General features: G+C 41.2%; 2 protein-coding genes across 2 annotated transcripts; both read left to right on the forward strand.

Moving 5' to 3' along the window:
- Window positions 1-9,767: 9,767 nt before the first annotated feature.
- sncb (synuclein, beta) lies at window positions 9,768-20,792 on the forward strand. Its single transcript, XM_046407033.1, has 6 exons — window positions 9,768-9,942; window positions 10,958-11,091; window positions 14,425-14,454; window positions 14,666-14,751; window positions 18,402-18,488; window positions 19,977-20,792. The coding sequence occupies exons 2-6, from the start codon at window positions 10,971-10,973 to the stop codon at window positions 20,004-20,006; spliced, it is 354 nt and encodes a 117-aa protein (XP_046262989.1). The 5' UTR covers window positions 9,768-9,942; window positions 10,958-10,970; the 3' UTR covers window positions 20,007-20,792.
- A 2,507-nt stretch (window positions 20,793-23,299) lies between these two features.
- On the forward strand, window positions 23,300-26,435 carry LOC124068313 (G protein-regulated inducer of neurite outgrowth 3). Its single transcript, XM_046406468.1, has 2 exons — window positions 23,300-23,543; window positions 24,014-26,435. Exon 2 carries the CDS (start codon window positions 24,037-24,039, stop codon window positions 26,227-26,229), a length of 2,193 nt encoding a protein of 730 aa, XP_046262424.1. The 5' UTR covers window positions 23,300-23,543; window positions 24,014-24,036; the 3' UTR covers window positions 26,230-26,435.
- The last annotated feature ends 59 nt before the right edge of the window (window positions 26,436-26,494 follow it).

A 26,494-nucleotide genomic window follows, 5' to 3' on the forward strand; every position in this document is an offset into this window, starting at 1 on the left:
GCAAAAAGAACATCTCCCTTTTCTAAGGCAAATTTGCATTAAGTTTTATGGAGATTACCAATACAAAAATGCTTCGACTGTTGATCCCTTGCCAGTCAACGTTATTTAGGGATTGGACCAAGATATCTTCAAATATCCTGAGTATTGCTACAACATTATATAACTGTGATCAAAACCACTTCAAGGCAGCAGAGTTTAATATGCTTTAAGTCCACATAGCTTGCAAGTAATCATTATAGACCTTGTTTTTTCTGTACTGGACTGATGCTGATCTCAAGGAGAAGATTTTCAAAAAAAAGTAGAAAATATTGCTTATGTGTTCTTAGTGAGTACTTGGTTGAATTTGCATTCTTCAGGATGGTTGTTTTCGCTAGTTATCTACAGCAGCTCATCACACCAGTCACCAGACTTTATACAACCCCATTTAATTAAGCTGGAAAAAGATCCTAACATAGACAGACTGCACTCATTGTTAAAGCCCTTCCCGAACCTTTAAATGTCTGTTGTGCTAGACGTCCTCAAGACTGCATTGATCCTCTCGAGTACATTAACCTATCAATGCAGCAGGCACTGTGCATTATGATTAAGCACATGGAAAACATCCACGTTCCTCACTCAGGGGTCAGAGAGAGGCAGCTACAGCAAACCACAAAGCACAGTGTGGAGAAAGTCTTGTCATTAATATTGATGAGATGCAGTTCATGCTGTGCTGTACCTATCATGAAGCAAAGATACCATGATTAAGTGTGGTCAGCAGTATCACAGGGGTTATCAAGGCTGTGGCACATCTGGACTATTGGTGAGTTCGAGGTATTGATAGGGACACATGGTTATATAAGGCAGGCTAGGGGACGAGGAAATAGCCAGCCACTGAGGTGCGGTGTAATTAAAGTGCAAGGGGCGCTTGTGGCGCTGGCAGGCTCCCCTCCACGTTTCCCATTGACTTTCAGCTGGACAAGGAAGGTCACCAGCAAGGTGTTTAGAGCAATCTCCACAAATTGTTGGACTGAGGCTTGATAATCTCCAAGGCTTTAATGGATCTCAGATCTGTTTACCAAGTGAGTGCACCTTACAAAGTCATTTGGCAATTGTTTTACCCTCTAACACAATAATAGAACTGGAATTGGCTTTTTGATCAATGACATCAGTGGTTAAGTTGATATATTCAATAAGCACGACAACCTTGAGTCTCATAGAATTACTGTGTGTATATATATATATATGTGTGTGTGTGTGTGAATTGAAGACAGAGACGTGCAGCCTGTTTGTACTGTACTCCTAAACTGTACAGAGTAATCCTGATTTCTCTCCAGGAGGCACTGTTTTCATTTTCTCTTCAGTATCTCATTAAATAGTTTTGAGTGCATTTGTCTTCAGTAGTTTGACCTATAGCATGTTTGAGAATACTGAGAATAATAAGAATACTCATCGCCGCATGTTTTAGAGTCCCCAGACAGCTGGTTATTACATCAAAAGTAGTTATAATTAAATAACTGCTGCATGGTACAGTAGTTTAAAATGTTCTGTCTTGTCATGTGTGAGACTTATTGAATTTTTACAAAGGATGGGCAAAGGAAGCTGTAAGTTTGAGGAGGAAAGGCACCCCGGTCTCTCTGCTTCAGAGCTGATCTGAGAACTGTAGTGTTTCCTCTGGTCTACTCTCAGGCGTTAATGGTTGAATGGATAGGATTGGACATGCCTGAAGACTCAACTAGCCTCTAGATTCGCTCCCAGCTAATCTCAACAGCCTGCATCTTAAGCTCAAATAAGCATAGTGGTCACTGCCCTCCCAATAATGTGAACAACTCCCAAGTGTAAAAGCCCCTTTCTCATTTGTCGCTCGTTTATCAGATAGTTATGTGGTTTGCTGAGAGAGAGAGATAAACCAAAAGAGAAAGAGAGGGGTGGAAGGAGAGGGGGGGAGGGGAGATAACTGTGTGATGACTACAACCAGCCTTAAATAATGTCAGTTTGACAGCAACTGCTCTGACAGGAAAAATGAGATTCTAAAGTACACATTATTTGAGCAGCTAATAGTTTCAAATGTTATTGCCCATAAGATTGGAGGAATTCAGTCTCTCAGGCTGACACAAAGAGAGAGGGAAGGAGGAATGAGAAATATAGTTTCATACGTCTTTAACAAGAACTACTTATGACTTGTTACGCCGCATTGCAGTTCAGATGCGGGTGTGAAATATCCACCCTTTGGAGCCTTTTAAGACGGGATTCTTTTTTTCTTCCACTTCTTTGTCATCTTAATTTCACTGCAGCAATATCCATAATTCACAACGAATTTTCCCGGCCTCCTTGTCTTTCCCATGTGAAAAAGTTTGGAGATGGATTCCCCCCCTAAGTTTCATAAAACAGTGTCAGATTCTCAGGCGAACAATGAGAACACTATTACAAGACTTGGCACAGAAAAGCCTCAAAGGCCTTGGCACAAAAGCCAGTACAAATTGAGAAGATAGAAGTGCAAACTCATTAGCTTACCAGGTTTCCAATCACAGCATTTTTTTATATGCTGGATGTCTCAGTCTGCAGAGCTTGCATCTGATGAGAGCCATTTTTCTCAACTTCAAAGGATACAGTTCTGCCTTAGAACTAGTGGCTGATGTCAGAACACATATGGCAAGATGTGTCTCACCTTAAAAGCTCCTCTGTTCTTTTGTTAATACATTTGGCCCATAAATTCCACCATCAGAGAATGACATCCAATCCTCTACTTCCATTTTGTTGCTGCATTGGTGTACATTGCTGTTTTGAGAAAATTTGGTGCTTTTGCTACAGTCTGACAAACTTCTATCACCACATTTGCTTCAGGCGCTCTTGAGAGTGTGAATCTATCTGCACCCATCTAATACAAAGCTAAAACAAAGCCAATATATTTCCCAAATGCCATGCAATACGACACAGTAACAATACTTGATTGTGGGTTTAGGGGCAAAAGCAATTGGAAACTCGGATGAATCAGATGGTTTGATCTCAACTCAACATGAACTTAGTGCGTGGCAAATTTGGAAAGACAAATCTGAAATAGTGTTTCATCTTCATATTCCACAAGACAATATCTATGATTTTCACCTGCCAGCACTACACGGAAAACAGCACCCAATCGCAAACTATACTTTAAAAATAAACTCTTTGTGATGCAGATGAAGAACCTTGTGGACAAATTTGACTTTCGATATGTAAACATTTGATATTTACTGTGCACCTTTTTTCTCTCTGGAAGTCTTTGTCCCTGCCATACTGAGTATTTGATCTGCAGTTTGAATATTATGATTGCACTAAATCCTGGATTCATTTACGTAAGTGACTGGATTCCAAACTGCAGCCATATGCATATACAGACATTGCACCCCGGCTATCAACGTGCTCCACTTTTAATCGTCCCCTTGGGTACACCATATGGGAGATGTTGAAAGATATACTGCTGTCATTCGTGATTCTGTCTCCTTTTTTTTTCTTAATGTGCTGCCTTGCACAGTGATGGTGTGGCTACGATATTACCCTGTTATCCCATTAAGGTTTGCACCTCGAAATCTGCAGCGTTTGTTTTCAGACAGCTCGTCTCCTGCACCTCTTTCATCCCATTCTGAGAGATGTTGCTCTGCAGTGCTGCACCACCATCTGCTGGGGAAAGAACAGGCAGAGAGTATTCTTTCTATCCCTCTCTCCCTCTCTGCCTCTCTCTCTTTCTTTGTATAGCAGAGATTGATTTCTCTGTCTGTCACTGATGACATTGTACGACTGCTGTGTTTAAATTAGCAGCAGTCTGATAAAAGAATATAAATTGATCAAATCTCCCTGGACTTAAAATCTTATAATTGAATGACAAGTGCTGCAGCATGATATGGCCCAAAATTAACAATAACCTGTGACAGCTCCCATTAATGATATGGCTGTTGTCTGGCAGTGTAGGAGAGTACTTGATTCTGTGCGCAGCACAGACAGCCAATAGCCACAGCTGTCTCCTCTAAAAGACAGCACAACACATTATGTAACGCAATTATGCATCAGCATTAATAGAAGGCAATTGTGCAGGCAACCTGCCAGCTGGGATGGCTTTATATAACTGCCAAAAATTGACAAATAAAAAAAAAAGACAAACAACCTTTTCCTGTAAGGAGCAAATTTGCAGACATACACATACACATTCAGCTGCATAAAAACTATAAGTTATGCCTCTGTTTATGCAGTCAGGCTTGAAACAGTTTAACAAATTGCTATGACATAATTGTAATATTGCTTCCAGTATGTCACATTGTTAATCTGTATAGCTTGGCTTACATTTTGGTGCTGTATATAGTTCAACTGCTGGTGAACGTGTCCCCCCATAGATTTACTGAAATAAGCCCACATGCATAAAGAAGAAGGAGAATAGCTCTGAGCACTTTGTATGTGCAATTAGCATAATGCCTTTTAATTTTAGTGTATCTGTTATTATACCCAAAGGACAGTTCCATCAGCAGACTATAGACATGCTCATAGTGTTTATAATGTATGCAGTGGATAAAGGATCACTAAAACAAATATGTTAACAACAAATGTTACATAAATTAACACACATTATCAAATAGTAGATGTATTCTTAAGAGATATGGAGAGGCCACAGCAACTTTCAAATACGGACGTGTAGTAACCAAATCACAGAGCACAAATCCTCTGCAGCTGTGAAACAGACCACATTATGACATCCATAGTGAGTTTAGGCTTCAGTACATGTAATGAAAACCATGGCAAATGTGAGATGAGAGTTCATCTTGAGTCATTTTGGATGTCAGTGCTAAATTGCTGGTCGCACACATGCAAGGAGACACCGAGAGCTCAGGCTGCTCAAGGTGATGACAGCAGCATCCTGCTATGTCTAATAACAGCGACACTCAATCTCCTGCAAACTTTCATATGCAAGTAAATATTTCATTCTGTGCAGCCGTGGGTATACATTAAACTGAATCGATTCATGTATGTCCTGGGTTGATATGTACCCTGGTTAGTGCTGTGAATAATAATCACGCCCCTTGAAAAGATTAACAGTCTCTGCTGCCACCTAGAGGACTTCAGGGCTAGTGTACTTCGAAGGTTTATTCGTCATTCTTAAAAACGTCAGGAATGTTTTCTCCTGAAAGACCTGCAGTAAGCACACCCTCTGCTTTTTATACAGCCGACTACAGAATGTTAATGCAGTCTGAAGCGGTAAATGTACCCAATCACTCATGATTCCTCGAAACAGGGAGCTAAACTCAGATGTGAAGTCCCCTCACAACCAGGGTTTTATTTTCACTCGGCTCCAGAAGGTAGATGCAGCGTGTATGCACAAGCCACAGGGAAATGACTTGCAGTCTAAACAGCCGTAAATTTCAGCTGTAGAATGGCCTTGGCCTACTATGTCAAGATTTTATAACTGAGATTGATTGGAATTATATAATGTTTACCATGACTGACTGACTCCACTTAATGGATCTGTAAAAGGAAAAGCATCGTGCAGAAACTCGGGTCATAAAGAAGCCATGATAGATAAAAGGCAGGGTTCACTGGGGGCTGGAAGGACCGCTGCCGACCGAGAAATCTGACTGTGCCAGCGATTTTAGAACTGCACACGGGGAACATTTTATTTCACATTTTATTACCCAGAATATAACACATAGCGAATCAGCTTTATTTTTGGCCTGCTGGGTCTGTGGAGCTCACACAGTCTACTTCAGATATGCCCTGCTATTCATTCACACTTAAACAACTGAGCACCAACCTGAGCAACCACAATCCTCTGCTGCGGACCACCGAGCAGATCGTCTGCAACAACTGGAGGTTAAGAAGCAGATGTTATTCAATTTTCAGGACTTTGATTTCAGATTTCAGCTCATGATGAGTTGTTTTCTTTAAAGTGCTGTGCAAGTTAATGTAGTGTAGTGAAAGGGTATTTGTTAAATGGATCAGAAAACCATGTCCTCAGTGGCTTCGGCACCGGAACTTTATATTGCAAACAGCGAGCTGTTCTAATTCAAATAAGGTAAGCCTGCTGAGAGGAGGTTTTTATAAGGAACTGTTCATTAGAGGGTTGTTAACTGGAAGGATTTTAGGAATTTTTCACAGAGGGGAGCCAATCAGAACCAAGTACAACTGTGTGTTTACTGGAATTAGTCCCATAAATTAGATCTTTTTTTTTTTTTTTTTTTTTTGAAGCTGCAGACACTTAATAATTAAAACAACATGAAGTTTAATCTGTAAACATTGTTTGAAAAATCCCTAAAAGATAATTATTTTTTTAAAGATCCGGATAAGACAGCTTGTCTGTCAGACAACACACTACCACATAGAGGCGTTTGTCAGAGAAAGACAAGACAAGACAAGACAATCTTAGAAGTAGTCAAAGAGTGGCAGAACACTTTAAATTCCCCTGATCAGTTTCATTAAGTCTACTGCTCCTCAATGAAATGTGTTTGTTTGTCAGTTTAAAGCAATGTTTGATGTGTTTTGTTATTTCATTTTCAAGATGTGAACCGATGATTTGAAGTTCAGACAAATTAAACTTGACTTGAGAAGTGTCTCAAATTGATGATGAAAAATCTGTTGATTTGCCTAAAGTGATTATTTGATTTTTGATCATTTAGACCACCAATCAACTCATTGCTTTTATCGGAAAAGTACCCCATGACTACCTCAGAAGTATTTGTGGGCTTGTTGACATTACATTCTTTTGGCAAATGCTTGTGTCCAGTTTTCCCAGCATGCATTGTATTTGTGTTAACGTACCAGAATCCTTCCTTACTTCTAGTTTAAATGATGTCACATGGTCAGGACTTGCTGTCACCTTGACCACAGATGTAAAATCAGTGATGCCAGTGCTGCTCAGTATGTGGATCTTCATGTCACTGCAAAAGCTGTACCAGTTAGGGTGTGTGTGAAATGATCAAATAAACCTGAGAGAATCATTCTACCTGAAAACCAATGTGATGTCCGTATGAGATTACAGCTGAAGTGAATACCTGTTAAGTGCATTGAACCTGGTAAACTGCCAGGGTGAGTCATTTATAGTGTGTAACAGTAAATGTTTTTACTGACTGGCTGACACAAATTGTTATAAGGAGCACCTGCAACCAAATGGGTCTGAGTGAACATACTTTTACAGTCATGTCACTAGCTTTGTCAGACCCCTTCAGGGACTTCAAAAAGTGTGGCAACAAATTTAGCAAGTTTTTGGCCAAACATGAAGTACTTTCCTTTGAGGGGAGCATCCTACTGCTCAGTGAATCTGCAGATGTCCTCTGTACTGCAGCTTAGTCTCAGCTGCGTCCTGTGAAAGGACTCCACATAAAGTAGGCTGGCCCAGTTTTGTTTCCAGCTGAAAGAATGTTTTCCTTCTTTTCTTTCTTTCTTTTTTAAATGGTGAATATGTTCTTAACCAGGACGTTATCACAATTCTCACTTTGCCATCGCTTTCATTTTATCACAGTATTCGAAGTATTAAAAGTCATCTGGTGATATTATTAAAAAAATTAAAAAATGTTGGTCATTCCTTTAGCCAAGTGATCAACTTAGTAGTGGTATTTGGTAGTGAGACTGTTTGTCAGCTCTTGGATTGGATTTTATTGATAGAGAACTCTTCATAAAAAGCAAACTCAGTGTGCTTTCTAATAAAATGCATGTGCAAATATCTATGCACTCACTTTGATAAGGAGCTAAATTTAACTAAAAGGAATGTTGTTCTAGTTAATCAAATTCATTTGGTCAGACTACTTTGAACATTCCTTTTTTAACAAAAGGTGCTAAGATGGAAGTGCCACATGTTTGCAAGCACCCAGCTATAGAGTGTGTCTCTTACTATAATAACATAATGATGAGGTCTCAGCTCTTGTATTTATTATTTATAGGCAATGTCAACACAGGATGCTGTAAATGTAAATTGATTTGCATGCTATTATCACAAAAGGCCACAAGAGGGCAGATGCGGCTCATAAGAAAAGTCAGTCAGAGAGGAAACCAAAATGATTCACCTGCGCCTGTGGGCTGAATGCGGCTTTAAAAGTGGACCTACTAAAACTTTATTAAATGTATGTAAAGTTTGCTTGCAATGTGCTGATGGAAGACTTTGGTTACCAGTTTCGTGTCAAAACCCACCCTGAAAAGCTGTAATATTGGCTGAAGCGGATCAGCACCACGGACAGCGCCTGACTCAGTGACAGATGAAGCTTTTGCCTTCATATTACTGTTCAGAGCCGAGATTAATTTATGGTCGCCAACGAATCAGACCTTGTAATGGACTTATGTAATTGATGAGAGGTTGAATGACCTAATAACTCTAGAGCCCAAACGACAAAAAATATATTTAATGTAATGTTAATTTCCTCTCCTTACGAAACAAATACATGGTAAACTTCAGTTTTATAGTGGTCGCACCCTCTTGCAGGATATACCACACAATGGACAGATGCCGGTAAATAGCCCCAGTCTGCCTACTCATGCTCGCCGAGACCAGATGAGACCGAACAGGAAAATTCAAGGGTATGTAGCTATCAGGGGTTTCCTCAGACTGGAGGTGTGGGTGTGTGGGGGGAGGGGGTCGAAGGGGAAGAAGGAGGATTTTGCAGTCACACGCCCACTACTACGAGGATGACGTCACTGAACGGACGTCAGACAAGGGGCAAAAAAAAGAGAAGGGTTGGTAGTTAACCCGTCGAGGCTGTAAATCAGCTCAGTGAAAGATGGAGAAACGTGTAGCGTCCAGCGACAGCAGTGTGAGTGCCGTTTAGTGTTAGACCTCTCTGGTTCTAATCTGGCCCTTTACACAGCAGCGCGACCTGATGGAATGTTCGATATTTCACCCGAGGGAAATCGTGATTCGATCTGAGGTCATTCTGTCCTCTGATTGGTTGAAGCACATTCGCTGCAGTGACATAATACACGATATGCTCGTGACCGCATAGCGTTGAATGTTAATTAAATAAGTAAAGCAGATTGCACCGTGTGACTTTATGTGGACTAATGGCTGGCAGGGGAAAGTATTAATAGCACTGCACTGAAAAACCCGTCCGATATTGATGAATTATGAATTATTTAATTTACGGTCATTCAAATGATTACATTGCCTGACTTTATAGATGATTCTTTCTTTTCAGAACATCATTGAAGACCCCTAGCTTGACCATTTATATATTTATTTATTTTTTAAAAAGAAAGAAAGAAATCAGTATACATCACAGCCTTGAATCAACCCACCCCCATCTCTTACACAGAATGGTATCACCCTCAGATCATGCTACTGTTTGGTCAATACAGTTCTACGCAGGCCAGAATTGGAAACACTAAACAGGAGTGAGACGTTTCGTTTTAAAGGTCTTCCACCTGTGTCTTAATGGCTAATTGGGGCAGTTAAAAAATAAACCAATTGACACTATACTTATGTATGATAGTTACATATCTTACATATCTAAAACCAGCAAGGGGGTGACTGCTGTTACAAAGTTAAATCCAAAATGGAATCCACGAGAACAGTCAGTAGGTCAAGTAGGCAATAGAAACGGTTAGTCCAAGCCTTTCCTATGCCCATCGCCACATTACAGACACATTACTCACAATGATTTTTCGTCATGAACACTGGGTCTAACTGTAGCAGGAGAAGGGGAACAGGAAGACACGGTGCGGCTCTGTGAAGCTCAATTTCCCTGCTTGTACCGGCTGACATGTGGGGGTGATCAATAGTGGAGGGAACCAGTGATGGTGGAGAGAGAGGGAGGGAGAGAGAGAGAGGGAGAAGGAGAGAGATGTGTGTGTGTGTGTGTGTGCTATGATAGTCTCAGCTCACTCTGAAAAGGGACGTCCCTGTTGGTGGAGATCAGCCCGAGGAAGGCCCACCTAGTGATCATTTGAAAATATCTCCCGTTAGTTTGTCTCGACTGCGCGCCTGAATCATAAGGGGACAAGTAGAAGACTATCTGTAAATAGGTAAGGACTCCCATTTTTTTCTTGCATTCCTTTATCGTGTTATTTTTTCCAAGCATACAGGGGTCACCACCATTTGAGGACCGTGCATGTGAACGTCGTCACTTTAAGGCACTGGTTTCGGACCGTCCATTGAATAACTTAGCTTTCAACATAAATACACATGCATATAAATACTCCTGCTCACCGTATCAGATTACTGTTAGTCTATCCATTTGTGTATTTGAATGTAATACAGAGGCAGAGAAATTCAGTCAGGCACGGATGCAAACGTGAGAAATGGTCGACATCGTGAAATGGTACATGTAGTTTCTTTCTCGACCCGACGCGTGAGATATTGTGAACCATCAGGGACTAATGCAAGACAATATTTCGAGCTGTCAAAATGTTGCCTGGTCTGTTTTATTCAAACTCAAACGACGTCCGCATGATTTTTACGTTCAAAACCGTGATGTGTGCAGATATCATAGTGCACATCGTGCCTCCCTTCCCACACCAACGTTGTGTAGCTTTTGCAATACATGTCACTTTCCGGTATAATACGGTGAGCAGTCCGTTTTAACAAAAAGTGGGGGGGCCTGCGCCTTTTCCCGGTGCGCAGTCCTGTCATCTCGCTGCCATTGAGAGTAGCGTTACAAGCGAGTAATAATTAATGAGCGACTCCGCAATTAACCATTTCATTGAAATCTTTTTGCCTTTGAATATTTCATGCCTTGACGAGAATGGCAAAAGCGGGTTGAATGCATGAGTGAACAGAAGGTTTTTACTACAGCCTGATAGCTGGACTGCAGTTCTATGGATGTACCACAGGGGGCGGTGCTGCCTTCTTTTGCCTTAACGTGTGGCCTTAGAATAGACCCATATCCATAGGGGGTTTGTAGAGATATTACATGGAAATATAATAATTATAGCCGCTTGTTAATGATAGGAGATATTACAGATGTTAGTGTGCATATCATTAGATCAAACTGACAGTAGTTACTGTGACTGACAGCGGGTTTGGTCCATCTCTCCACAGTAGCTCGGCCAAGATGGATGTGTTTATGAAGGGTTTGTCTAAAGCAAAAGAGGGGATGGCTGTGGCCGCAGAGAAGACCAAGGAAGGAGTTGCAGTCGCGGCTGAAAAGACTAAAGAAGGAGTAATGTTTGTAGGTAAGAAGATCACAAATGTGTGCTTGCAGGTTATTTTTACATGCATGTCATACATGGGCCCACGGAGACCGCTGATGTTCCTGCTCTGTGTAGGGGCAGCAACGTATCAGCAGAGGGAATATTTTATGATTTGGCAGATGTAGCCTTTCCACATGACCTGGAACGAATGGCTAAATTATACGACGAGCTCCCTTGTTAGCACGATAAATAACAGAATCCTTCTGCCCTCACACTTGGAAGAAGCCAGCAGACTGGGCGTACTGCTTTTGACCATCATAATACTCCCTCATGGATTCCTCTGTGTAAGTATAGTTATTTTAACAGACTCAATGTGAGGTGTAAGCTAAAATGATAACATTTTATAGCGTACAACATGAGAGTTACTGAATGAACGCACTCCTTTGATGAGTTTGGAGTAGCATATCATAGCAGCGCTAGTTTAATAAATCAGTCAACCTGACAGGTGACCTGTGTGTTTGGTTTGCTCTTGCAGGCCAATGCAGTATTTAGATTATCAGCATTTGTACCCTTTGTGTCAAAAACGGTTTATTGTCACAGCTATCAGTAGTCTTTGAAAGGATACGCTGGGCTTTTGACGTAGATGACGTGATGCAAGGCTCTGAATGTCCTTATGCCCTCTCGCCTGACTTGACTGGGCCACAGGCAGGAGATGGAAACAGGGGTGGGGGTAGGGCAGCAGGATGGTGGGAGCAGCTCTTGCCACATGTCCGTGTATTGGATGGCAGCAGATTGTAAAACAGTCTAAGCCCACAGTCACCTCCTGCAGACAGACTAAAGGCCTCTGCTTTTGTCCTTTGCAGTGCAGCCTCATTTGTAATGGACACCATTACAGATATCTTCACAGATTTTGTGCTAAGCTCCCGAGAGTCTTATGGTCCCAGACTGTTTCTCTTGCTTTCAACCATTATTCAGATGAACACATGTGACGTGGAGGTGGATAGAAAGGTTCATAAAAAAGGGAAAATGTATAATGAAAACTGTAGTTTTAATCTTTTTGATCATCTTGCGTTCAAAGTGAAACACTAGAAAAGACACTTATCGTATTCTAGTATTATGTTTCACTTGTGAGTGCAGGGATATGCATAATTCAATAATCTGCGTTGCTGGGCAATAATTCAGGATTATTCTTTAATAGTGTCAAATGATTATGAAATAAAATTTTAGCGTCATGATAACCAATGCTAGTCAGTTCTGTTGACTCAATACCAGCCATCAGCCATATTTTATAGCACCTAATTTGAGTTATATAGTTTGGTTTTATTATGTCTGGGGCTGCAACTAATGGTTGATTTTATAAGCGATTAATCTAGTAATTATTTTATTGATCACTCAATAATCTTTGGCTTTCTAAATGTAAAATAGTGAAAATAATCAATACAATGAGTACGTGGCTGCCAGCTTTGTTTGTTGCTTGTCAACAGTCCAAAGCCTGAAGGCTTACTGTATAGAGTTTTTGTACCACACAATTAAGTGTAAGTAATTTCACTTGTTTTATTATGTTTGATTTAATATATTTCACCAACTTTATATATCTACTGGCAGTCTACAGTTGGCCTGTTAGGGGTGAATGGGGGGACAGTTAGATGACTCAGGGAGCTTTAATGGACCAGTCATTACAGATATTTATTTTGTCAGTTGTTGGGTTGTTGTCAGAGGGCGCACATTTCCAGTGACACCCTTGCTTGTTGGTCTGCAGTCACCAGCTCAGACCATTGATTCACTGACAGTATGTTTTTGGAGCATTCAAGCGTATTCCAGAAGAAGTAGTCACACATGTCTTCATTTTGATGGAACCCACTTACTCTTACACATTTAGCACTGTGTAGTTGTCACTCATCACCATCAGACAGCCAAACATGTCAGCCTGCCAACAAAACACGTGCAGGCTTATTTCCATCGTCTCGTCTTGCCTTCTGCCTGTGGTACACAGAAAGGCAAAGGAGATTTTCTGCGTACTGCTTGTTGAGCGTGGTGGTGCCCTAGAAAGCTGCATATGATTTGCTTGAAGGTTCCTCTTGGAGGAGGGGTAAGAGTGATCTGATAGGTCTGTGGCCCACCTTTTGACAGCTGCTGCTGCTGCTGCAGTCCGCCCACCCAGCTGAGCTGAGCAGTCAAGCCTGAGTAAGGCAAGAAGGAGAGGCGGAAATGAGAAAACCCTGCTGTACTAGATGCCACTGAATGTCACAGCTAATTCATTTGTCTCATTCAAAGAGCATCTATGTACTGTACTGACACAGAGGAGCACTGTATCTGCATAAGTGCTAATGTAAAGGTAACATCGTTAGGAATTCAGTCTTTTTTGGGTATTTTTCAGGTATTTTATAACAACTAAGGTGACTTAATTTCGTTTTTTCTTTTTTACTTGCCTTGAACACTTTTCTCAAAATCATCAGATTGTGTTTTTATGTAAAAAGAAACAGCACAACACAACAACGAGCTTCAGTTAAAATAGCACAAGTCATTTGCAGTTATTGATATTTCTAAATCCTATCCACCAGCTGTCATCCTTTTGTGTTAACTGTAGATGTAGTGCAGTAGCTGCACTTAAATGGATGCATCCCCTTAGATGTATGTTTTGCTTTGAGGCTCGTCTTTTGTAGTGATGGTTCTGTGCTTCATCATCATTTCATCTCTCCTTGGTTGGCTTTTAAAGGCCCTCCGGGACCAATAAGGCATATGACTGCTCCACAGTAGAGAGGATGACAAGGCTTGAGTGATCAGGAGCAGTGAGCACAGAACAGGTTGCTCAAATAGCTCAATGGAAAGCAGAAATTGGCTGCAAAGTCGAACAACTCCTGACAGTAAAAGTGCAGGGAAACCCAGTTGCTGCAGTTGTGATTGTTCTCTAGTACATCTGGAGCTGTGGCACCCTGTCATTAAGAAAGCAAACTGATATTGCTTTGTTGAAATGAAAACTAACTGATTGGTCAAGATAGTTAAAAGTTAATCATGTTGGTTACATTTCACCGTTTATCATGAGCGTTTATGAACAGGATTCAGCAGTCTGCAGTGCTCTTTGATTAAACGCAGATTTTCATCATGTTAGGCTGCAGTAGCATTGGTGTTTCATAAATCATGCTGTCAAGGTAGTAAGAGAATAAGGCTCCCAGAAATGGTGCATTTAAAAAAGGTCCAAGGCAGGTTAAAATTCAGACTGCGTAAACTTTTGTTTACATGAATGGAAGCAGTGTTTCGGTGGTTAGTTCGGTGGAAGTTCTTGTATCTACATATACACAGACTCAGTTCATCTTAAAATGCTAAATGTGAACAAGTAAGGCACTAACATGAATTTCTTTTTTTTTCTCAATCCAGGTAGCAAGGCCAAAGACAGCGTGGGCACAGGTGAGGTTTCCATCTGTTTGTCAAACATAAACATCATCGTTGTAACAGTAAGACGCTTCAATTGATTACAGTGAAAAAACACTTGATCCTAACTAGAAAATGGCAACTGAGAAACATGTGAGGGCAAACATCTTGTGCAGGCTTTTAATCAGTCTGCTGCATCTGCTGAGATAATGTTACACATGTACATGATGTTTGTGTGTTTCTGCAGTGGCTGAGAAGACCACTGGAGCAGTCGGGAACATCGTTGCAGCCACTGGCCTGGTGAAAAAAGACGAGTTCCCTGCTGACATGAATGTATGTGCGCCCTTACAGTCACCATTAACACAATAACATAACACACATAGTGAAGTGTAGCACACAGGCTTAGGTTCTTCAGTGTGTTCCTGTTATCAGACAAAATATTACACCCACAGGAAATCAGTCAGCTCCTCACAGTGAAATCACATTCGTGCTGACTGACGTGGTTCGACTCCGTTGTCTAGAAACGCAAACTGGCAAAACTGTATAGCCGAAGGTATGAGTATCAACATCTCAGGCTGTAACTATCTGATGATTACTAACTAATGATTATTTATAACACAATAACTAATGGTTATATTAATATAACTATTAGACATTTCCCAATCTACAAATTGTTTTTTTTGTCCTTCCAACAGTCCAAAAGATTAAGTTATATATTACATTTTCAACAACAAATGATAATTAGTACAAGTAACAAAGCACAGAAAAACAGTGTTGTGTTGCTTGATAAAATTTTCTCTTGTCACTCACAAACTGTTTTCAGTTAGCTGAGTAATTCTTCATCCTTCAGTCCAAGCGGTACAGTTAGATAATATTAGTTTTATAACTTGAACAAACCCTTTCTTATACATCTCCTTTCTTATGCAAAAGGCAGCAGAGATGCAAGTATACTTGCTTAAAATGCAGATATCCTTTATGCCGCAAATTGATAGAAAAGGTTCTTTAGATGGATATTCCACAAATTTAATGTTTAACTTTCACAAAGCTGGAAAAAAAAGTGATGAAAATCAAAGTGGCTGATAGACATTTAATCCCTGGTGTTAGCCTTGTTTTAATTTGAAATTCATGTTATATTTAATTCAGTACATTGTACACAAATCCTCTTGGACAGGTTTTCAGGCTCAGAATTTTTCCTTGGTTTGCCTTGTATTAGTCAAACTCAAAAACACTGGATGCTACGTTTCCCATAAAGGAACACAGTAGCATCTTTGTTGATACCCTCACAGCCCTGTAAAAATGAAGTGCCCCTTTAATTGCCTGAATGAAATAAAATGACTGCAAACGCTGCCATGTACTTGCAACAACAGTTTAGGTGTTCTTCTTGACCTGTTTATGTTTGTGAACATGTGCCTGAGGTCGGGTGAGAGACCTTGGTTCCAGATCCAAGGCTCGCTTACAGTTGGCCACTTGCTCAAAGGTGTGTTCGTTAAAGTCTGGACAGGATTGTGGTTGTAGCAGAGCCAGATTCAGACAGCAGTAATTAACATGTTCTGATGAATCTCTATGTCAGTGTGAAAAAGAGTTACTAGTTCACATCTCATCTGTTTTATTCCTTTGTTCTTTTCTTATTTCCTTTGAGTTCTGCTCTTGTGATGTGAACCCCTGAAGGCCTTTTTTAATTTCACAGCTTTCTGTCCTCACACAGTTTATTTACACTGATCTTGAAGACTGGAGGAGAGAGATGGAAAATATTTGACACAAACATAGAACATGGAACAAATCAACATGGCTTGGACATTTGAGTGATAACACAGTTTATTCACAGATTATTTATTTTTTGCTGTCAGCATGAGGTCGCTGTCCTGTCCTAAGCCAGAGTCAGAAACTCTCCCCTGACAGACTGCTCTAATTGGCTTCTCGAAGCTGCTATCTGAGTGATAAAACTACTTATTTTGACACCCTGACAAGAGCCTGTTAAACATCGTTATGATGTGCAGGGTTACATTTTGTTCACTTCGAACTTGTGCTGGATTTGTACATCCTCTCTGTTTAACTGTATCCTGCAGATGTTTTAAAGAAAAAAAAAATAACCAGTTTTTACACAAAGAGTCTTGTGTTACACGGTTTGAAGATTTGGTTTCTCTTGTGCTCACGTCTCGACTGAATTCGTGTGACCAATGAGACACAAAACGTCTGTTACTCCTCTGTTATAATCACATAAACAGCCCTTTTCAAGTTCACTTTATCTCAGGCGATGGTCCGTCTGATTAGGTGTGTCTTGGTGGTGGTTTCCCATTGTGCTGCGTTTAAGGCCGTGGTAATCATGTTGGTGGGCTTAAAGCAATAGCACCAGCTCGGCAGAGTACACAGGATTACTGTCTGTTCTTCTCTGACCTAATTGACTTGATTAGTGCTGGGTTTAAAAATAAATGTGTGGTGACCCACTAGCTTTGTTTTCAGGGCTCGCGGTCACAGGTGCAGCAATGATGGAGCGCTGTTTGCTTCAGGAAGCTCTCAGAAGGCGATCCAGTGTGTTTACACCCACTGTGGCTAAACAGTGCCAAGATGTCAAGTGTTTACATTAAAAAATATTAAAAGATAAGGTTGGAGAAATTAGATATTTTTCTTATTGTCAATCAAATCCATGAAAAGACCACATCAGCAATGAATTAATCCTGTAATAAGTGTCATCTTTGTACTTTACATCCTGTTAAAACGGTCATTGAGCCACATTGTTGCCCTTGATGACATGTTTGTATACTACAATTAACGCAGGCCGCTAGAGTCATAGTCAACCAACAGATGCTGCCCTGCTGTAAAGAACCAAATGTGAACTGGTCTACAGGCAAAAATAGTCCCTGTTGCTTGATTGTTTACATAACTTTTTATTGAAAACCACAGTGCCCAGCTGATTTAAGAAATTATTTATCCCTTTTTTAGAGAAATTTACATATTTCTTAGACCTCTTTATTAAAGAATTACGTCTTCAGATAAAATCCATCTGATTCGGGCTGAGGTGAGGTGAGAGAAGTACATCGGGGATGATCTTCTGAAAAATAAATATCCGCCAAGTCTGGCTAAGAGTGGACAGCCATGTGGGTGTAGGGCCTGTGAGGCTGAACTTAAGGCGCAGCTGTGTGTGTTTGAGCTAAATGTAAATGTCATGCACGAGTAAAGCACATTAGTTTAGTTCAGCATGTTAGTATATTAAAATGTACTAATTGGAATTAAATACAAAATACAGCGGAGACTTTAGTTGAGTGTTGGACACTTAAATGTTGGCCTGATGATGGTGCTACATCAAACGTTTAGGGAAAATATGAGAAAATGTTATTACAACTCATTCTGTGTGAATTTGGATTTGGATTTCATGGTAATCCATTAAAGAGCTGTTCAGATATTTCAGACTGGACCAAAGTGGTGGACTGACAGACCCAAGGACTTTTAACATTCAGTCCACTGCATGGTGAAAAGATTTTTTGTTATCTTTCATAATCTGGACTAAGATGGTAGAAATGACAAATATCCTCACTCAGGCTTGAAGATTTCTATGGCTTATATTTGTGTATATTGATGTTACTTTATATTATTTTAGATTTGAATTTTTAAATAATCTTGTGTTGTACAAGAGGAGCAAGGACACATCACATTTCAGCCTACTAATCTGTTTTATTGTGCAACAGATAGAATATTTTTTTCATGCAATTGGCTTAGAGGGTCTTTAGGGAAGCGGAACAAAAACCTTCAGAACAGAAGTGTTTGTTAAATCATCTGTTTTTTGTTTTTTTTTAAATACTCCATGACTAAAATGTAATCAAAATGCATGAGAGTCACAAACTTCTCTTTTTGTGAAAGAAGGAACATAAAGCATGATGATTTAATAATAATGCCTTATCTTTCAAGTTCAAGTAGCTACAAATATGTACAGTGGCCTTTCTTACTGTAGCTCTTTTGTCCTTCCCTCCCTGTCTCTGTCTCTGCAGCCTGAGGAGTATGGGCAGGAGGCCATGGAGGGCCAGGGAGAGGCAATGCTGGACCCAGAAGGCGAGACATATGATGAGACCCAGCAGGTAACCGGCCTACACGACACAAAGCGCGTACACATCTCCGCATTTGGCTGCGTAATTTGGTTGTATATAGCTTTTGTGTTTTTTATGAGAAAAAACTGTAAAGCTGTAGACTGCAGTCCAGGACGAACCCATTCACTTACAGTAAACAGAGGCTCATCAGTATTCACCAGCTCTGCATGCTTACGCATTTTAACTGTACTGCAATTCACTAGCTCTTCACACTTGCCCTCCACTTCAGTCCTACACGAACACTACAGCTCACACTGAGGTGATTTTTCTCTGGAAATGAAAACAGAGGCCTAAACAAGCCAATTGCCACATAGTGAGTACAGTGAAAATAGCACCAGCTACCTACACTGAGCATTTGTGTGTGTGTGTGTGTGTGTGTGTGTGTGTGTGTGTGTGTGTGTGTGCATGTGTGGAGGAAGGATGCAAGTCTGACACAGATGGTTATTTTTGGAATTTGGCTGTCAGGGCCGAGACAAACTGTGCACAACCTATTGCTGTGGAGACAGATTTTAAATACCGAAGAATAAATGAAAATATCACACAGTGCACATAATATTGAAATGTTTTACTGGTACATGCAGTGATTTAAGGCATAGCCACAGTTATGTTTGTAGAAACCTATTATACTCCTATTATAAAACCTATTATATATTAAAATATCCATAATCAGATTCGACTGGAGGAAGATTTAATGAAATTCAGCGCGATCTCTAATGTTCAGTTTGTTTGGTACATATGGTGGGATTTTCTTTTCATTCTCACTCACACTCTTGCATTAATCGGTTAAAGGACAAAAATGCAGAAATTCCCAAAGATGCAAATTAAAAGTGAATTTCTTTGAAGCAGCAGCTTGGATCATCCACGTCCTCCTCCATCTCTCTCCTACTCCTCCGCATCTCTTTCCCCTCCCCCATCCTTTGCTATGCGTGAGTTCTGTCTGAATGGGTGTGGTGATGACGCTCTCTGCCTCCGTGCATTGTGGGTAATGTCAGGGCCTCCCTGCATTGCTGTAAATATGGAGTCAGAGTGCTGCAGGGGGAACTAAGCCTTCTCATTGAGGATTTGGAGACAAGAAAAAAAATCTATATAATCCAGTATCACTCTTGGTTTGTGAGCATTTCAGTTGACCCAGGACACATTCCTGGCTTTTTTTTTTTTAAATAATCATGAGCATGGAGGAGGTGTGTGCAGGGTTACAAGGATGCTGGGAATGTTCTCACGACACGTCCTTGAAGCTGGTGTAGGCTCATGCTGCCCTCTGCTGGCTGTGCAGAGACACTAACACAGTAGTGCAGCTTGCAGCTGCGATGGAGTGACATCACTGCCTTCAGCAGAGAGCAGTCATGTGCCTTTTATCATATCTATTCTTCTTAAACCGATTTCATTTGAATGTAATGCGATTAAGTTTTAATTAGAGTCTTTAGCTTCTCTGTGCTGCAGACCCGCCTGTCTCTTAAAAATCACTTTTTCTTTTCCCAGGAGAGCCAGGACTACGAGCCAGAAGCGTAAATGCGTCAGTCCGAGCCGCCATCCAACCAGCAGCACAATAATATTTCTAATAATAAAAAGGACAAATGCTGAAACTATTACAATTATACCCCCGTTGCAAAAAAAACAAAACAAAACAACAACAGAAAAGCATTCCCACTGAAAAATGTTCTTCCTTCAAGACAAATCTTTTATTATTATTATTATATATTGTAAATGTCATGTTATTAATGTAATGTGTTGGGTGTAGGTATTTATTGAGATGTAGGATTCGTCCGCTCTGTCTCACTTCCTTGATTCCCTCCCAATGAAATGAGACCAGAGCCGGACTTGTGACTTTGTACTTGTGTGTATCTGTATTTAGAAACGTGCAATAGATGTTCATCATCTTCCAGTGAGACATTGGGAGTGGAAAAAAATAAATACGTCCGGTTGCAAGCAGATATGGAAACAATAATAATATCCTCTTAAGTGTCGACAATGCCTGTTTGTTGGTTATTTATTTTTGCATTTTTTTGCAAATTTCTTTGAACATTTTCAAAGTAAGAGTTTTTTACATTGTATCTTTATAGTTGCTTGTGAAATCATTCCAGTAAACTATCTGTTAGAAATGAACAGAGTATACATGTTTGTGTGTGTGCGTGTGTTTGTGTGTACTGAAGATTTTAAAAAGTCAATATATTATGTCTTGAAATCATAATGGTTGTCATATCAATATGTGCTTTAAATTGCCGGACTTGTCAATATAAAGTTTTATGTGTTAAGCCAGACATTCATTCCTCTGTAAATAAAAAGTAAAAAAAGAAACCATTTGTTATTGTTCATATTTGTATATGTATTGATCATGTTTAAACTCACATTCGATCACTTAGATCTAAAACCTTTTGTAATTCTGATGTTTCTGCCTGTTGGTCTAAACGAGGTTTTCTTTTTTTGCTCACTCATGTCTGGGGGTTTGCCTAGAGGATGTGTAAAATGTGCTGAGCAGGCTCCGGCCCTTGGCAGGAAGCTGCCATAGCTGGGATGCCAGTCTGATCAGGCCTATTGGGGTGGGTTTTGTTTGGGTTAATCCGGCTGGAACGTGCAGGATTGGTGGTGCTGGGCTCAAACAGCGGGTATTAAACAGCCGCTCCCGATGCTGTCGGCTCAGATGGATGTTTGGACGCTGCACGGACAGAGACAGAAGCCATGGCCTCGTTCAAGAAGTCCTTTGAGAGCCTGAAAGGCACCAGCCAATCGGCCGCAAAAGGAGTCACAGACAGTGCAGGTACAGAGCGCCAGCTGTAAGATGACGCAGGTCGATGTGATGTGTGGTGACAGTGAAAAGGTCTTACTTTCACGATGGTTTGTCTTTATTGGTTGAAAAAGGAAACACTTGTTAGTCGAATAAATCAATTTATTTTTTCTGAAAAAGCAAAAGTAACTGCAATAGTTTTTCCTCCTGAGGTCAGTCACTTTTAATCCCTGTGATGTATTTACAGTGCAGGCAGCTCAAGAAGCTGTGCAGCAGGTGGCAGACTCCTCCAAAGAAACAGTCAGCACAGGTAAAGAGCAGATTCTTCTGTCTTTAAAGCTTCATGCTTATAATAGCAATCTTACTTTTAGAAAGGAGTGAGCTCCTGAAATGACTGAATCCTCTAAACGTACAGAATGTTAAATATACATTTAAATATGTGACTTACATGTGAGTTTGAGTATCTTAATCAAGCCTAATACCTTATGCATAATGGTGATGATTTGTTCTTTAAATTCTCTTCTGCTTCACTGTGTATCTTTGAAGCTGCTCAAGAAGCTAGCAGACAGACTGAAGCAGTTATAGGAAAAGCTGCAGACAAGGCCACGGACACCATCAAGGAGTTTGGACAGAAACTGGAGACAAAATAATCCCTGAAAGTGAACGATTTTAGTTGAAATACTGGAGCAAACTTGTCTAGTCATCCAGGCTGTAGACAAGTAATGATGTTGGGATGGATGTATGTTGGGGTCAGCCCTGGAAAAAAAAAAAAGACACATACAGCTAACATTCCAAAAAGAAATCTTTATAAATTGTCTTTTTTCTTATTTTCATCTCACTTTTTTTTATTTGTTATTTATTTGCTTTATTATATATTTCATTATATGTGACCTATTTTGGGAAATAAAAACAGATACCAACTTGTTGCTGAGGTCTGTAAAATGTGATATCCTGCTACACACCGTGGAGCTAACCCTGTTAGTAGCTGCAGACGTACTGCTTCCGTTTTTTTTTGTTTTGTTTTGTTTTTTTTTTATTGTTTTTATTTTTTGCGCTGTGGAGAGTGCTCAACAACAAATCACCACGGTCATTATTACAGACACACCACTGAGAGGATGGCCTTTGGCAGGCTGATGGCTCCTGATGAGGATGTGATCTGAGCTGTCTACCTTCAGCTGCACACCTCCCTCCATCACACTAGTGGTTGCTAGGCAACAGATCTCTGTGGCAGCCAGTGATTGGTGGAGGCCTTTGAATTAATGGTGAGAATACCTCTGTCAGTACACAGTGTTCCGGCCAAACTGCAGCCCACCTCTACAGTAAAACCAAACAAGGGGAGACAAAAATCAGGCAAATATATAAAATTATTTCCTCTGCCTCACGCAATTACTTGAGGCAGCAGAATCACCGAAGCTCAAGAGAAATATGCATGACAAAGTGGAGAGGCTGGAGGGAGGAATGAGTATAAAAGAGGTGGTGTTTTACAAGTGTTTGTTTGTGTGGGAGGCACAGCTCAATGTCCTCCAGGCTCCTTTGGCCGATGTCTCCTGCTCTTTTTTACATACTTTCACTGCTGCAGCAGATTGCTCACTTTTCACAAATGTTTCATTAATTTCTTTCCAAACTCAGTTTGCATTAATTTCCCCACGTCCCCCCATGACCCCAGATACTCCACTGACCACAACTTTGACAGTCAACAGTGCCTTTTTGATCTCTTTACTTTTTTATTACGATGAGTTCCTTGCTCAGACTAATGTGGCCTTCACAGCGCATTGTCTGTCTTATTTAAAAGTAGTGGCGCATAATTAAGAGAAGTCCCTCTTCTGCCTACTTAACCCTCCCTTCAGGAGCCCTTATGCTGATCATCTGTCATGACATGAAAGCTTTTATCTCATTTTATGTTTCTCTAAAATTTCTCCACCAAAACCACAACAGTTCACCAATGCACAAGTTTAATCTCTCTGTACACAGTTGCAATTGTGTTGCTATGAGAACCTGGAGTTAATTACTATGATTTAGAGATGATTAGAGAGCTGAACAGAGATTTTGTCGTTACATTACCACACAGTGCCAGCACCCGACCGTGGTTTCCAGGGAAACTGGAAATGTGAAGCTTTTCAGTAGACACAGCCACAGCTTAAAGAGGGAGGACTGCCTAAGATAGATTCTTCTAGAGACAAACCTGTAGCCACTGCAATCACTATCAATCAACAGGGGAGGTAAACGGACAGATGTGGGTCCTGATCAACGTTGAGATTTGCTATGACTGACCCAAATTTGAGAGACAGTTATGGAGCGACTTCAGTCTGACCTAAAGTTCTGAGGTATGTCTATTGCTCTCGACTGCAATTTGATTTGTCCTGCTGGTTTTCATGGTTAAATTTTGACAATCACTCTGGATTTCAGTGCATGACTTTGGCTTTATGTGATGATAGATTAAAACATAACTTGACTCTTGACTATGTGGACATATTTTTAGGGTAGACAGGTGCAGGATCCATCAAACAGTCAAATGTTTTAAAATGCAATGTAATCACGTGTTTAAGAACAATAAATATCCCACATTGCAGTGTCCTAGAACATTAAACAAGCATGTGATCATTCTCATTAAATAGTAGCAGTGATGTAATTCGGTTAGATGTCAGTGTTTGGATTCTTGAAATTGTTACCCTATGATGGAATATTTTTTATTACAGAAACAATTTTTTCCCTCCACTCATGCTGGGGTTTGTAGTCATATTTATGTATTACAAATAGCAAAAACAGTGTGTCAGTACTGTGTTATGCCCTGCAGGTATTTCAACACTTAAATGCAGAATGGGAAGTCTTAAGGATGAGATGAGAGGTCTCAGAGAGGACCACAAGCCTTGTGAGAAGGCAGATGATGGAGAGTGTCCAGGCAGCTCAGATGTCAGTGCTGTGCCTGAGGGATCTCAGATTAACACGAGTCAAGAGTCAACAAGCCAAGGGGGCTATGAGCCAGAACTTCACATGAATGCCAGCTACGATGAAGAGACAGACAAGAATCCAGTATCCAAGCGTCAAGAGCTTTTAGGAGGGCTTTGTGACAACACTGACCAATCAGACTATCCTGGAGTTAAAGACTCCATGCAGACTGCTGCTATCCCTGTGGTACAACAACCTGAAGCTGAGAAAACAACAGCAGCTACACATGACACAACAATCTCTAACAGGTTCCTGAGTGATGGAGGGGAAGATGGTGAAATTCAGGGGGAAACATCTGAGGATAAAAACATGGATCATGGCCAAGATAAAGAAGCAGAAATTGAGAATATCTTGGTGCCCGTACCATCAACTCCAGGCCTCTCTGATCCGTGTTCCCCAGCTCCTGCTGGCCAGCACCACATGCGCACACAGGTCAGCCTTGAGGTGGTCCAGTGTCACTCCGCAGCCACCAGCCCCATGACTCCTCCTGAGGGCGGACACTCTTTCTTCTTCCCAAGCTCTTTTGGGAGATTTGGAGCTGTAGCTGCTAACACGAAAGATGCTGAGCTACAGGTGGGTCAGCAGTTGGAGTACTGCTCTGTTGCCACATCCCCCATGACCCCAAAGACTCCATCGACCACAGCTTTCCCAGAGCTTATTGGTAGGGAGATGGTGCAGAAGGAGAATGTGAAAAAAGATGAGGGACAGAGAGAAAGTGACCCCTTGGCAAAAAGACCAATAGAGGCTAAGTCAGAGATAACTGGAGATTCGAAATTTACCACATCAAAAGAGCTGAGTGAAGCCTTCAGCTGCAGCGTGTCTCCAGAGAGTCTTTCCACTTGCCCTGCCACCGTTGGGTTAATATATTCACAAGTAAATCTGGAGGATAGCAATCAGCAATGCAAGCAGCCAAGGATGGGAAGTATGGATCAAGACATTACAATCATGGTAACTCACTATAACAACAATGATGAAGAAGAGTCATATTTGTATCCCATAGAACCAGAAATGGTCAAAATAGATGAATATGAGGAACTCGGAGGAAGCAGCAGTGAAGTGAAGAAGGAGGACGGAAAGGAAAATATCCACAAAGAATATGCTGTTCCTGATGATGCACCAGACAACTCAAGCACAAAGTCTCCACAAAGAACAACTGAAGAAGCCTCTGTTTCTGCTTGTGATGAAGCAAAAACAGGGGTGAAATGTGAAAATTCTGACGTAAAAGAAAACAGTGGTGGAAGTGAAGAACTTAGAGATGTTTCCGTGATGAAGCATCCAGTCCCTGAATCTCCAGCTCCCTTTGGGTGCCACAACATCCGCACACAAGTGAGCCTAGAGGTGGTACAGTGTCAGTCTGCAGCTACCAGCCCCATGACCCCTCCTGAGGGTGACCAAGCCTTCTACTTCCCCAGCGGGAGGTCTACCACTGTGAGTGCAGCGACCAAAGACGTAGAGCTGCAGGTGGGTCAGCAGGTGGAGTTTCGCTCTGTCGCTACTGCACCTATGACGCCAAGAACTCCCACCACCACAGTTTTTCCTGAGATAAGGAAGGAAACTAGTATAGAGGAGAGAATAGTGGAGGAGGAAGAGGACAAAAAGGAGCAGTGTGTGTTGGTGGACAAAGAAGAAGAAGTAGTGAAGGAGCAGGAGAAAGCCACTAAAGAGAAAGAGGTGGCAGCAGCTGAAGAGGACACAAAGGAAGAAAGAAATTGTAAGGAGAAAGGCGAGGAGCCGGTACAGGAGGTGAGCTGGGATGAAAAGGGGATGACGTGGGAGGTGTATGGGGCTGTGGTGGAGGTGACTGTCCTGGGCTCAGCCATCCAGAAACACCTGGAGAAGCAGGTCAAAAAGAGGCAGCCCTCCATGCCGCCCCCACCCCCACTCAACCCCTCAGCCATGCCCCTGTCTTCAGAGTGTACCCAGGAGGGTTCAGGACAGGGCCGGGCGGGTAAGAGGAGAGAGCGGGATGGGGAGGTGAGCCGACGCAGAAGAAACCCCTTCCGCCTGATAATGGAGAATATGCAGCAGCCACATTGTTGCTCCAAGGCCCATACCACAGAGTGACGTAAGAAATGTAAAAGAAAAAAATCCTGTGCTGAAAAATCACATGACATCTGATGTATGTGGCAGTGATACAGAGGATTTCACTGGGCTACTTCAGTGTGGCATTGTCTTGAGAAGCAGGAGACCTCCTCACAGGAGACAAAGAAGCACAAAAGCAATTAATATACAACTACAACTACTAATATGGAGCGCTGGTCACTGAGAATCAGACACACAAAATGTTTTTTGTTTTTTTTTGGGGGGGGGGGGGGGGGTTGCTGCTGTT

Source organism: Scatophagus argus, chromosome 12 (assembly GCF_020382885.2).
Source record: "Scatophagus argus isolate fScaArg1 chromosome 12, fScaArg1.pri, whole genome shotgun sequence".
In the NCBI taxonomy this organism is placed as follows: Eukaryota; Metazoa; Chordata; class Actinopteri; family Scatophagidae; genus Scatophagus; species Scatophagus argus.